Here is a 14,248-nt window from a genome sequence, read left to right as displayed (position 1 = left end):
GAGGAAGAGAAAATGGATTCATTTTATTAGGTGGGATCCCAGAGCTTGAAAGCAGCTTTGGGAAGATGGCCCCGGAAACCCAAGGGCCGGAGCTGATTCACCCTTGGAGGAGACACTCAACGATTGTGGTTTCCCCAAGAGATCCCACTGGGCATAACTCCAGAACTCCCAGAATAGAATTCCCTTAAGAAATGGCAATTTAGTTCTTAATTCTGACTTGGCAACTAAGAGACTATTTCATTTTATTATTATTATTCTTATGTAGCATTTATATAGGTTTTCAAGACAAGTTATAGTTGTCATCTCATTTGATTCTTATAAGTCTGTGAGAGATGCCATCATTATGCAGATGTGGAAACTGAGGCAAAGATAGCTAATAAGTTTTTGCGGAAGGATTTGAACTGAGGTCCTCCTGACTTCGGCTCTAGAACTCTATTTACTGTATGACCTGCCTGCCTCAGATTTTTATATAAGCTAAAAAGAAAAGTATGTTCTTCATATTAATTGTATGACTGTAGGGAATCTTAATCTCTCTGGGCTGTAACATGAGGGCGTTGGTCTTGATAATCCCTGAGGTTTCTTCCCATTCTAATATTCTGCATTTTAACATTCTGTGTTCAAATGTCTCTTCCAGGGCTAAGTTTTTGTGTCTGTGTTCCAACATTCTATGCTCTTTAGCCTTTTCCATCCCTTGCCCTCGGGGAGATGCATTTCCACCGACTGCTGCACTGGAGTAGGGAGGAGGAAAAAGGGAGAAGAGACAGTTTGTGCTTTTAAGAGGTTTTTTCTGATGGGGCATTGCACAAAGATCTTTAAAGTCCCTTCCTACTCAGAAATCTGTGAAAATCTGTGTTCTTTGGAAGTATGTCTCCTCCTTACTGCACAAAACTCTTGGTCCCCTGAGACTCTGGCAGGAGTGATTCCCAATCACTGCAGTAGTTAACTGGGTCATAGAGTTTTGATGATAAATCTTACCAACCTTGACAAGGAATCACAGAACCTCCTAGTTGGAAAAGATCTTAGAGGCCTTTTCGTTCAATATGTAGCCGAAACAAGGATGCTCTCTTCATCATATCTCATAACCTACTGTGAAGTTTTTCAGGGAGGCAGGATCTACTGTTTTTCATTCCATTTTAGGAAATCTGTAACTAGGAGCATGTTGGTCAAATGTTTTAACAACCAACTTCTGATGGGGGGGATTGCACCCATAAAACCCTTTTAAATTTAATCTGCATTATTAACATTTCTCTCTCTTGTTATTAAATCTAGACAATATTACAAAAACAACAACTCTCAAATCCTGTTTTGTAGCATTGATGATTTCTGAAATTTAAATGTTCCTGCTATAAATTTAACAACTAGAGTGGTTTGCCATTCCTTCTCCAGTCATTTACAGATGAGAAAACTGAGGGAAACAGGGTTAAGAGGCTTGCCCAAGGTCACCCAGCTAATATGTGTGAGGTTGGATTTAAATCCAGGGTTTCCTGACTCTAGACTCCCCGCTCTATCCTCATATCCATCTAGCTGGGCTGGGAGACTCCTGGTGGACCAACCTAAAAGTCACGTTACTGATAACAGCTTATGGTGGCCAGATGAGGTACTGGGATGTGGAGGGATACTGGTGGGAGAGAATGGAAGGAAAATGTTCCCAGATTTCAGCAGCTGTGGGAAGCCTGGCTCTGTGGGAGTCAGACAGCTCTCTTTTCAGAAGCCCTAATTTGATAGAGGAGGCAAACCCCTTGATCTCACATATTATTTAAATGGAAGAGAAAGGACATGCATGTGGACATGGAGAACATACCCATTAAGAGGTTTAATTTGTACTCTTTTGCCCAATTTGGGACACCCAGGATATATGTTGTACCTCTAAAATGAGATTCCTTTGAAAGAAAAAAAAATACATAAGCACACACTGAGAAATAACACCAAATATAGGCTGCACTTGGGTTTTATATAAGCCATATTTGGGGGGAAAAAAGCGTGGCCTATTTTCAGACCAATAGAGTACTAATTTCGGTTCTGTGGTACTAGCTGCATTCTGGGAGGGAGGGGTCAGGAGTGGAAGTGCAGGAAGGAATGGAGTGGCCGGGTCGAGTGGGATTAAGCTGGGGAGCCTTTCTAGGGCTTAGAGGACTTCATTTTTGTTAGCTCAGGCTCCAGATAGGCTCCGAATCCCTGGAAGAGGTTAACTACCTGGAAGGGCCCGTCTGGCCAATATGGCTGAGGTCAAGTGAGTTCAGGCAGGGGGAGGTTTTCAATAAATTGTCATAGAACGGTCGCCCATCCCTCTGTCAGATGAAGCAATATTTATAAAGCACTTTGCACATGCTTGGCACATAGCCTGACTTATTAATAAGGGCTTGTTCCCTTTCCTCCCTTCCCTACCTTGCTCCCATCCTCCTCCTCTGCCCTAGTAGCTCTTGTCATTTTCCTCTCACTCCCCTTTCAGGGAGAGTGATTGGATCGAGCTTTTTTCTTTTTTATTTCTTAGAGTTCAAAAACTTGTTTACTCATTTATTTTCTTTCTCTTTTTTCCTTTAATTTCCTCTTTATTTTTATTAATATCTTTATTTTCAAAACACATGCAAAGATAGTTTCCAACATTCTCCCTTGCAAAATCTTGTGTTCTAAATTTTTCTCCCACCTCCTCCCCCCCCCCCCCCTTTCCCTAGACAGCAAGTAATTCAATGTAGGTTAAATATGTGCAATTCTTGCAAACATATCTGTTGGATTGAACTTTCAAAGGCATTGGTGGCTGCAAGTTCATAGAACCATGGACTTCTAGTCTGGACCTAGACAGCCCTTACAAATACCCTCCAACCTGTTCGGATTGCAGATATAGACATTGTGACCTGGAGAATCAGGCATTTCTTGCTTAGAGCCATAGGGCAGATTAGTGAGTTTTTACATTTAGGATGAGGACCTCTCCCGTTAAGGTCAGTAGTTAAAAGGGGGCCTGGACCTGGACCTTCTTCAGCCACTCACTCTGCCAACCAGTTTTTAGATAATGCTGTGGCAGAGGTAGTGAAGGAGGCGATCTGGGCCCGTTTTGGGGGTAGAGAGATTATCCGTTGTCTCTGCTCTTTGTTGGACATAGAGCATGAGCCGGCAGCTCTTCCAGGCAAGCCCTCCCTGTGCTGCCCATTTCTGCTTTCCCTCTCCTCCCCTACCCCAGCTCTCTCCTTCAGCTCTCAGTAATCTGGTTAGAGGGGCCACTCTGGATGAACCGTTTGGGCTGGCAGCTTAGCTGGGAGACCGGAGCCCCATGCTGCCCTGTTATCTCTCATAGCTTAGCTCTCATTTTGAGGCTCCAGTGGCTCATTCTAATTGCTCCGTTGGGATCCCTCCTCTTCTGCTACATAAAGTCCATATTTTTTCCTAGAGTTCCATGACCTCCATCCTATGTTTTAAACATGGCTTACAGTAGCATGTATGGCCTACTCATACCAACCAGGCTTCTTTCCAGGGATCTTTAGGTCAACTGAGATTCTGCTGTTCCTTGATTGATAGTGATAGGAAAATGATAGTGTTTTGTTTAAAAGATATGGTTTTGAATTAAAAAGCACTTTAATTTCTGAAAGTTAGGCCCAGTTTTTTTTTTTTTTTTTTTTTTTTAATATAGTTGTGTTCTCCTTTTCCTGCTTAATTCTGGGCCTAGCTTACAATCTGTGTGCCTTGTCCATCCAAAATACAGATCCCAATGGCCTGATTCAATGGATTTCCTGTCTAAAGAACATGCATTCTTCATCCACTTGTTTTTTCCCCAGTGTGAAATGGCAGGCCAGAGTTCTTCTGAGTAACCGTGGATGTCAGGGGTGAGGTCCTGTAGTGGCCCTGGGGCTTAATGTGCAAAGCAGAACACCATCCATAAAAGGGGCACTTGGAAAAAAGAACTCTATATTATTAGGAAGATTAATCTAACAGCATGTGTAGGATGACTCAGAGTGTGGAGAAAGCACCTGGAGGTGGGGAGAGTGGTGAGGAGTAAAACAGGTGAGACGATAAATGCTTCTACTGGGGTGGTAGGGAGGGAGGAAGGGATGGATAGATGGATGGATGGGTAGACGGGTAGATGGATGGATATATGGATGATGAAGATGATAATAATACAGAGGTAGCATGATATAAGTAGAGAGAGAATCAGTTTTAGAATTAAGAAGACCTGGGTTCAAGACCTGCCACTGCTACATGCTGACTGTATTGGTAAATCACTTAATTTCTCAGTTAACCCTAAGCAACCAACCCAAAGGTTACAGTAGCAGAGAAAGTACTGATGTGTACTAGAGGGGGAGTTTTTCATCCGATAGTTACCTATATTAATGAAATCCCAGGTGTAGTATCTATTCCTTAATAATAACAATAATTACATATGATATTTATATAGCACTTTTAAGGTATGAAATTTAATTTTCATGTTAAAAGTATGAAATTTAATTTTCTGCATTATCTATATCAAGGATTCTCTATTTTCTGTCTCTCTGTTTCTGAATGTCTGTCTGTCTTTTTCTCCCTCCTTCCTTTCCCTTTAACTATTTTGCTCTCTGTCTGTCTCTGTTTCACTCTATCTCTGTTTCTCTTTCCCTCCCACTCTTCTTTTCTTCTTTCATCCTTCCCTCCCTCCCTTCTCTCTCTCTGTCTCTGTCTGTTCTGTCTCTATCTTTTTCACTTTCTCTATTGTCTCTGTTTCACTGTCTCTGTCTCTCTTTCTCTTCCATCCTTCTTTTCTTCCTTCATCCTTCCCTCCTTTCCTTCTCTCTCTGTGTCTCTGTTTGTCTCTGTCTGTCTGTCTGTCTATCTCTCTGTCTTTCTCTCTCTCTCTCTCTCTCTCTCTCTCTCTGTCTCTGTCTCTCTGTCTGTCTGTCTCTCTTTGTCTCTCTCTGTCTCTCTCTATCTCCCCCTCCCTGTCTCTCTGTTTCTGTCTCTCTGTCTGTCTGTCTGTCTGTCTGTCTCCTTCTCTGTCTGTCTCTGTCTCCTCTCTCCCTCTCTCTGTCTCTGTCTCCTCTCTCCCTCTGTCTCTCTCTGGAGGGGTAGGATTAGTGATTGGATGGAGCGTGAGGAAGCTTGAAGGAAGGGGAGGAACCGAAAGGGGTTGTCTCAGACTCAGTCTGTTGATCTAAGATATAATCAAGGTTGTTCCTTTATAAACCCTGGGGTGGGTCTGGGGATGCCTGGGAGGGAACCCTGGAGGAAATAGCAGCTTTTCTCCACTCTGCGGTGGTCCCTGGTCAGGCAGGATGCGGTGGCAGCCAAGGAAGCAGTCATGAATGGAGAGGGAGCAGCGGCTGGCTGGAGTGGTTCTGCAGCATCCGGCTTTTGAACAGGAGGTGTCCGGGAGGAAGTGGGCTGGTGATTAGGTCTTTCCGGCCTTGGACACCTGGGCAGCAGGCTGGCTCCTCACCGCCGGAGTCCATCAGTGCTGACTCAGCCACTCAGGCTCCCATGCCTACGTGATTAGTATGGCTGCTTATCAGTATCGATTTCTGTGCATTGATACTAGTCCCTAGTGATTTGCTTTAATCAGTAAAGCTAACTCCATTTAGAGCAAGAGCAGTTCCTGCCTGTTGTAATTTCATCCCTGTCAGTGGCGTCAGAAGCTGGGGGATGAGGGGGGTGGGGGGGTGGGCGGTGCTGGGGCTTGAGAGCTGGAGTTGGGATAGACCTGAATTCAAATTACTAACTGAACAATCCTAGGCAAATCATTTAACCTCCTCCTGCCTCAGTTTCTTCTTCTGCAAAATGTGGATAGCACCTACCTCCCAGGACTGTTGTGAAGATGAAAAATGGGAGAAACACCTTAGAGTAATATATTATTATGATCCAAACACGGCAAAGAGATAGGATGCTGCATTCTCTTTCCGACTTTATCCTTGTCTTGCTGTGTGACCCTGAGAAGAGATAACTTCCTATCTCTGAGCCCCTGGGGAGGTGGGATTTGGTGGTATTAGTGGTAGAGGAGAGGGGAGGGTTTTTATCCTTAGCCCCTGCTCTGGAGGTTCAAGTCAAACTAGGTAGAGAACCCAGAGCTTCTGGAGACAATATTCTAAGATCAGCTAATGACGACTGCCTCAGATTCACTGGAACTAATCTAGTCTCAGAATGACCAGTCCCTGATCCCATTCATTCTTCCCAAGCGATTCTTGACCATGTTACAAGGAAGTAGCTTTTAATATTCTTTATTATTTCCCTTCTGGAAGGAGAGCTGGATGTCATTAAAGGAGAGGAAATAGGTAACTTCCCTTCCATCCCGATCTGTTAGATAACTTTGGGGGGATGGGGATGGGAATCTTTTCCTTCCTTCTCCCATCCCTAAACCTCTCCCAGAAGTTGCTGATCTCTCTCTCTCTCTCTCTCTCTCTCTCTCTCTCTCTCTCTCTCTCTCTCTCTCTCTCTCTCTCTCTCTCTCTCTCTCTCTCTCTCTTTCTCTCTCTCCCTCTCCATTGTGGGCTTTTATTACCTGAAGGGGAAATGGAAAGATCACATGATTGGAAGTTCTGATTCCAGCCTTGTCACCACCCATCTGTGTGATCTTGGGAAATTGCCTTACCTCAGTTATAAAATGGGGAAGTTGAGTTAAATCCCTTCTAAAATCCCTTCCAGTGCTGACATTCTATGATAGTGGGTTTTTACTCTTCAAGGTTGTGATCAGTTGCCAGTACTCTGAAGCCTTCCATGATCCATTCCCTCCGGAAGTGATCCCTCCTCAGCTCATCCCTTGCTTTTTAAAAATTGGCTCCATAACTCTTAGATCTGGAATTGACTCTAAAGATGGTTTAGCCCATTCACTTCACAACAAAAGTTCACAATTAAGAGATTAAATGATTCATTTGCCCAAGGTCCCACAGGCAGGTGACCTTTAATAACAGAGACCAGATTTGAAACTGGGGCCTCTGAATCTAGTCTTTTCTGCAAAATTGAGCTCTTCTTTAAACTTAATAACAGGTCAACCCACATTCTAATTCTCTGTGCATATGACTTCTGGCAAGTCAACTTAACCTCCTTTTACCTCAGTTTACTCATCTGTAAAATGGAGATAACAACCTCCTATTTTCCAGGCTTCTTACCAAGCTCCAACAAGATCATTTATGTGATCTAAAGTTCTATATACATGTCATGTATCATTAGTATTGTTCTTCTAGAATGGAAGCTTCCTAAGAGAAGACATAATGTTTTTCTAGCACCAATACATTTGATTCTTTAAAAAAATTGTTTTAAAGTCTTTTTTGTAATGAATTTAAGAAACAACACATTTTGCTGTAACAAAACACATAGACTCAACAAATGTTTGTTTTATTGTTATAATTGTATTGGTCTTCGGTCTGTGTGAGGGTGGAATTCTAAAATCATGAGCCTGTTTTGGTAACAAATATATGAAAACTCATATGTTCAAAGGAGTTGTCTCCTTCACAAATAGTACCCCTGGCAGGCCATGCCCTGTCTGTCAGAAAACTAGTTTTGTTATTAGATTATTATGTCTAATATCTGGGGTGCGTGTGTGTGTGTGTGTGTGTGTGTGTGAGACTTATTTCTGTTTGTCACCTGGTTGCAGGTGCAATGCCAGAGATGGCATTGGGGTGGGGTGTGCTCTGTCCATTCTAATCTTCTCCTTGTTGAATCATTCATAGTTCACTGAATGTTTTAAGTCTCAGACCTACAAAGGAGATTTATTATAGCCCTTCCCCCTTTTAGGTCTCTCCAAGTCTGCTCTCCTACCTAGACTATAGAGACCTTGTCCTGTGGCCCAAGCCCTTCAGAGACTCCTAGGAGAGAAACTACATCTGACTCAGCAAGAAGTTATTGAGAATTAGCTCTAAGAAGCAGCATGGCATAGTGTACAGAGAGTTGGTCTTAGAGCCAGAAAAACTTGGGTTCTAATCCCAGGGAAATTAAGACTTCTCCACGGTCTCATGGCTAGTAGGGTGAGAGACAGGAGCAGTTGCTGATCTGTACTGAAAAAAGGTGTGTCTTCTCACTGGGAGTTCCCTTAGAGCAGTAAAATCCCAGGTTTAACTTCCCCCTAAATGTGCAGGTCGCCATATTGGTGCTGGAGATACAATTCAGTCTGTTCTTGATGAGTTTTTCCTTCTGCTCTGCAGTGGGTGAGCTTGGGGGTGGAATTCACTGAGTTTAATTTGCCACAAGGATATGAAGTGGAAAGAGGAGCCATATTTCTCTGGGAGGATTTGAGGAGAAAAATCAGCAAACTTTTGAGGTTCATCCCTTTCCCTGTAGAGCTTCCCCAGCTCCAATGCATCTGCCAAAGAGATCTTTGCAATATGTAGATTAGACCACGTCTAGCCCTCTACTCAGTAAACTTCCAGTGGCTTCTCATTACCTCCGGGTCAAATGCAAAATCTTCTTGTTGACATTTAGATCCTTCTTTACTTGGCCCCTTTTTGCTTCCCCAGACTTCTTACGCTTCGCCTTCCTTGTTATTTTCTAGATCATATTGTGCTCATATGATAAATCATTTGGCAAGGAAAGGGTGGCGATTGACAAGGGGTCAATATAGTGTCTAATCCCTTCCTGGGACATCTGTATTTAACAGGGGTTTCCTAGAGATATATTCTCTTAGCCCAAAGGAATGGATGATAGGAGAAGGGCATTTATTTGTCATTTATTCATTCACTTATTCACTCCTTGCAGTGTCTGAAATTCTAATATTAGATTCATAACTTGGAGTTTAGCGTTGCCCTTTAACAACCTTGGGAAAGGAAAAAAATCCAACAAGTCAAAGCCGATAGCGGAAGTAATAACGACATGGATGTGGGTGTGAATCTAAGTGTACTTTCCAGTACTAGGGAGGCGATAGTCTGGCTATCTGGTCTGCCCTGGGAAGGCTGCTTTTTGAGGTTACTGTTCGTTTCCGGCCACCACATTTCAAGGCAGACTTTGAAAACATGGAGTAAACGTTTACCCAAGATGATGTTTAAGTGGGCCACATGAGAATCATTTCAAGTAACTGGAGAAGGAAAGATGCGAGCGAGACACGAAAGCTATGTTCATGTAACTGCTGGGCTGCTGGGGGGGTGGTCTGCTGGATTGGGGCTCGATATTGGGCATCGCATCCTGATGCACTGTATCAACCGACGAGGCTCCCAGAGGGATGGGGGCTTCTTCACTGGGGCCTATTGGAGCAGGGGCTGGACGGCCCCTTGAGATCCTTGGTTAGAACCGGGAGGGATTCTAGAAACTATCCAGTCCAGTCCCTTCTATAAAAACAATTTGGAAATGTTTAAAATTAAAAAAACAAACTCAGTTTGCAAGAATTTATTTTTTCTCCCATATGGAGTCTCTTCTGTTACTTCTCTGTCAGGAGGTGTGACATATTCATTTTACACATGAGGACACTTTGGCCCAGACTCAGGCAGTGACTTGTCCAAAGTTACACATCTAGTAAGTGGCAGATCTGGAGGCATTCTGACCCCAAAGCCCTGGATTCTCCTTCTTCCTCTCCTCATGTTTGAAACAAAATCCCTATAGTAATATCTGCATAAATTCTTTCCTTTTACCTCCTCTCTCTGTCTCTGCCCCATCTCTTTTTCTCTCTTTTTGTCTCTCGCTCTTCCTCCCTTTCTATTTCCCTCCTTCCTTCCTCTTCTACTTCCCTCCTCCTCTTCCTTTTTCTCTTCCTCCTCCTTCTCTCTTTCTCCTCTCCTTCTCCCTCCCCCTTCCTCCCTCTTTCCCCTTCTCCCCTCTCTCCTTCTCTCCATCTCTCTCCCTCCCTCTCTGTCTTTGTCTCTTTCTCTGTCTCTGTCCCTATTTCTATCTCTATTTGTCTTGTTTCTCCCCGTCCCTCTCTCTGTCTCTCCTCTCTCTCTCTCTATCTCTTCTCACTGTCTCTGTCTCTGTCCCTGTTTCCCCCCAGTGTGCCCTCTCTTCTTACCCCCCCTTTTCTCTGATGCTCTGGAAGGAGCTGTTTCGGACTGGGGGTCCTGGAGGGGTGGGGCTTGTCCTGTTTGCCCTCTTCCCCTCCCGAGTCCTGCCCTTGCTTTCCGGCCTGTTCCTGGGTTCCCTTGCATTCTGCTTCTCCGCGGCGCCTCTGCCCCTGCCCTCACTGACACTGAAAGTGGGTCTCCATCCACGCCGGGCTTCTTTACCTGGGCCCTTGTGTGTCACCAGAGCCGGCACCAGGAGGAGGCGGAGAGTGACGGCTCCTGGAGAGCCTGCCAGCAACGTCCCGGCTGCCTCCTCTCTGGCAGAAGGTGCCCAAAGCTCAGCCTCCTCTTCCCTCCCACCCCTCTCTCCGGAGCAGAGATGCTCGTTGTCAGAATTCTGCACCTGCTCTGGCTACCGGGCCCGGGGGTGAGGAGGGTGGGCTTCCCACAGGCCCCACCTGGCTTTTCTCCCATGGGCCTTTGCCGGGCCCCAGTGTGCATGGTTCCCAGGGGTGGGATGGCCTAGGGTGAGGGGCTTCTTGGAGAGCTTTTCCCCAGGCTTCAATCCAGGATCACTGAGGTCTAACTTCTTTTCTGGCCTTATAAAGCACCGAGTGAGGAGGTCCTTACGCCAGTACATATCAGCATTTCCTCTACCCTGCATGATCTTAAGATAATGGGGACAATTGGGAGGGGGAGGGGAGGAACCTTATAGATATCCCCTTCGTTTTACAGATGAGAAAAGTGGGACACAGAGAATGGTTGACAGTTACTCAGGGAACTTAGAGATTAACACTAATAATAGCTAACATTCATGCTTTATATATATATAAATCTCAGTTAGTCACAAACTGTGAGGTAGGTGCTATTACTATCCCTGTTTCTATAGATGAGCAAACTAATGCTAAGGGACTTGTCCAGGGTCACCGAATTAACGAGTGCCTGGGGAAGCATTTGAACTCGGGTCTTCCTGCCTCTATGGGAGTGTCTTTCTGAGGGTCACACAGTCAATGTACTGCAGAAGCCAGCTCTCCTTGACGTGAGACTAGCTGTCCGTCACGAGCGGGCCTGAGGACTTTAATGGTAGTTGATTGCCCAGACAGCCAGTCACAGGGATGGCTGTGGAGCCATGGGAGAGGGGTATGTCTGCAGTCAGGAACACTGTGACCCTGGGCACAGCCTCAGTTTCCTTATCTGTCCAATGGGGGCAGCGATATCATTGGACAGCATTGTTGTAGCGATCTATGAAAGGACATGCAAAACTTTGTAAACTGTAGAGCGTTATGTAAACACGGTATAACAGCCCTGATTATTGCTGTTATCATCAGCGCCTTCCCCATTTCTGTTGGAATGTCGGGAGACAAGCTTAACCCATTTAATTCAACCCATTTATTCTGTATCTGTGTGTCTGGGTTGGGTAGAACAAGAGAAGCTCTACCCTCCGGCTTTTGGGGCTTCTAGGGGAGGGCCTTGGCGGGGAGGGAAGGGGCCTCGGGAGTGAAAGGCTTGGGTTCCTGGCTTGGGGGAAAGCCACAGTTTTCAGCCAGTTTGGATGTGGTGGGGGTGGGGCTGGTGCGAGTCTGGGTGCCGGGGAGGGGCGTCTCCCAGCTTCACTTCTTCCTTTCCCAGCCCGGGCAGCCTGACTGGGTGTGGATCCCGGCCTAGCCCAAGCCTCGCCTGGCCCAGAAGATGCTGTGGCCATGTGTCCTGGGCCCTGGAATTGGAGTCTGGCTGCTGCTTAGCGTGACAGGTAGGACCAAGGGGGAGGGAGAGTCCTGGGCCTCTGGGGGGGTGCAGGGCAGGGGAGGGGGGTTCCTGCCGGGTGGGGGCTGTGCCTTTTGTTGCCCGCAGGACTGAGCCCGAGCGGGGGCAGGGGCCTGCTCAAGTGCTGGCTTGGACTTTGGAGCCAGACCCTCCCCCGCCCGTCACTCTCTTACCTGCTGTTAGATGGGGATAATTACACCCCAGGAACCACCCACCAGCATTCTCTGAGGTTCAGGCAAGGTCATTTCTGCGAAGGGTTTTGTAAATGCCCAAGCCGTTCTCTGTGTGGCTTAGTAGTGCTGCCTAAGTGCCTCGTGGTCATTGAAAGGCAGGTGGAAAAGGGGTGGAGAGTTGGCTCTGAGGCCGGGAGAGCTTGGGGTTGGGCTCCCCGGACCTGAGGGTCGGGCCAGGCCGTCCTTCCTCGGGGCGTGGGCCCTTCTGGGTTCTCGGAGGCCCGCGGGCAGCCATTTCCCCCTGGGAAGTTCCCTGTGTCAGTAGTCCCAGTGTTAGCATGCAAGGGAGCAGGGAGAGCCTCGGACTGAGGGAGAGCTGTCTCCTGCACCCTCTCTCATCTTCTACCTGAGCCCAGGATACGAGGGAGCAGGGTGTGGGTGTGCATGCGTGTGTGCACTGTGGGGTGTGTAGTATGTGCAGGTATGTGTGTGGTGTGTGGATGCATGCACATGTGGTGCGCATGCAAGCACAGGTGTATGTGTCATGTGCACACATGCGTGTGCACATGTGTATGGTAGGTGATGGATGTGTGATGCATGCATGGGTGCAGTGTATGATTGTACACATGTGCTGTGTGCATGCTTGCGTGTGCAGTGGTGTATGCATACATGCGAGTGTGTACCTGCGTTGCATGTGATACGTACATGTATGATGCATGTGTGCTTATATGGAGCGTGTGTGCGAGCTAGTCCAGCCCCATAACCTGCTCTGATTAGTGCACTGCAGACCTCAGGGCTTCCCTGAGCCTTTGGCGTCCCCTGGTGGTGAAAGAGGGAAGGAGCTGGTCTCGCTGCTTTCCCAGGCCTGTCTCCTTCCTCCCAGAGATGCTCCCACCGTCAGAATTCTGCACCTGCTCTGGCTCCCGGGCCTGGGAGGGGGGCTTCGGACAGCCCCTCGTGGCTTTCCTCCCATATGCTTTTGCCAGGCTCAGGGCCTGGGGATCTCGGGCCTTGGGATGCATAGTTTTCAGGGCCTGATTCCACAAGGGATACCCCTGAAAGGTTAAATGTTTCTACATGTGGGGAGAGGTGTCTCCCCTCTGAAAGGCTCAAGAGCCTGAAGAGCAGGGATTGGGTAGGGGGGCACTGTGAAGACCCCGAGGCTGCCATACCGCTTTCCCTGCCTCCTGCTTCCTCCAGCCCCAGGCAATGGGACTCATTTGTGGCCCCCTGGAGTCCCAGAAGGCCCGAGTTCAAACTCTTCCTTTTGGGGCTCGCTCCTGGGTGACTCGGGAGGAGCGGCTTCCTCTGGGCCTGAATTTCCCCACCCATGCAGTGAGAAGGCGGGCGTCCCTGGAGGTCCCTTGAGCTCTCTGATCTGAAGAGAGCCCCGTGGCGGGGGGAGGGAGGAGCCTCTGGCCTCCTTCTCAGAGAGGCCCAAAGGGAGCAGCGACCTGAGCCTGCGGGGGCCGGTCAGGGCCGGTTCCAGGCTCTTGAGCTGCCGCGCTCACTCTCAGCCTGAGGGGAGCGTAGTCCCGCGCGCCGGAGATGAGGCCCTAGATTTAAGGCTGGGAAGGATTTCAGGGGCCAAGCCTTAATTTTGCAGTGAGGGAAACGGAGGCTCCAGCGCATCAGCCACGGTCATGGGTCATTGGTCTCCGAGTCCTCGGCCTTCTCTGTCACACCCGACTGCCTCTTGGGGAAATGCAAGGAGTGCGTTTGCCTCCAGGCAGGGGGAGGCAGGCTGTGAGGAGGGGGCGGGGAAAGGGGCGGTGCACTGGGGGCTGGGGAGGGTCTCCGGAGGCCACCCCCCCATTTCCTCCCTGTCCCCCCTCCAGGTGCGGTGGAGATCGTGGTCCCCGACGACCCGGTGGTGGCCATGGTGGGCTTGGACGCCACCTTGCCTTGCTCCTTCCTGCCCGGGCCCAACTTCAGCCTGGCCCAGCTCAGCCTCATCTGGCAGCTGACGGACACCAAGCGGCTGGTGCACAGCTTCAGCCGCGGCCAGGACCAGCTGGCCGACCAGGGCGGCTTCTACGCCAACCGCACCGCCCTCTTCTACGACCAGCTGGCGCGGGGCAACGTCTCCCTCCTGCTGCGCCGGGTGCGCATCGCCGACGAGGGCAGCTTCACGTGCTTCGTGCAGGTCCAGCACTACGGCAGCGCCGCGGTCAGCCTGCAGGTGGCTGGTGAGGCGGGGCCCGACCCGGCAGGGAGGCGGGGCCCGACCCGGCAGGGAGGCGGGGCCGCGCAGGCGCAGCAGGTCCTGCTCCCAGCCGGGACTGTCTGCTGTTCTGAGAGCTTTCAGTGTGATTGGCTTCTTTCGGGCGCTGTTGTATGCGTCCAGAGAACGTTATTCTAAAGAGTTTGGGGGCTTCGGGAGATTGCAAAAGGAGCGCGTGACCAAAAAGGCTAAGACCCTCCTGGCTGTGTATC

General features: G+C 48.4%; 1 protein-coding gene across 3 annotated transcripts in view; it reads left to right on the top strand.

Annotated features, from left to right (window-relative positions):
- Positions 1-14,248, top strand: part of CD276 (CD276 molecule) — a 53,988-nt gene that overhangs the window by 21,803 nt on the left and 17,937 nt on the right. For all 3 annotated transcript variants that reach the window (XM_051982327.1, XM_051982326.1, XM_051982328.1), the window contains exons 2-3: positions 11,505-11,625; positions 13,651-14,001. In XM_051982327.1, the coding sequence (XP_051838287.1) occupies positions 11,565-11,625; positions 13,651-14,001 (412 nt within the window). In that variant the 5' untranslated portion in view covers positions 11,505-11,564. The remainder of the gene's footprint in view (positions 1-11,504; positions 11,626-13,650; positions 14,002-14,248) is intronic.

Source organism: Antechinus flavipes, chromosome 2 (genome assembly GCF_016432865.1).
Source record: "Antechinus flavipes isolate AdamAnt ecotype Samford, QLD, Australia chromosome 2, AdamAnt_v2, whole genome shotgun sequence".
Classification (NCBI taxonomy): domain Eukaryota; kingdom Metazoa; phylum Chordata; class Mammalia; order Dasyuromorphia; family Dasyuridae; genus Antechinus; species Antechinus flavipes.
Note: the sequence above shows the minus strand (reverse complement) of the source record. Positions and strands in the feature narration are given on the sequence as shown.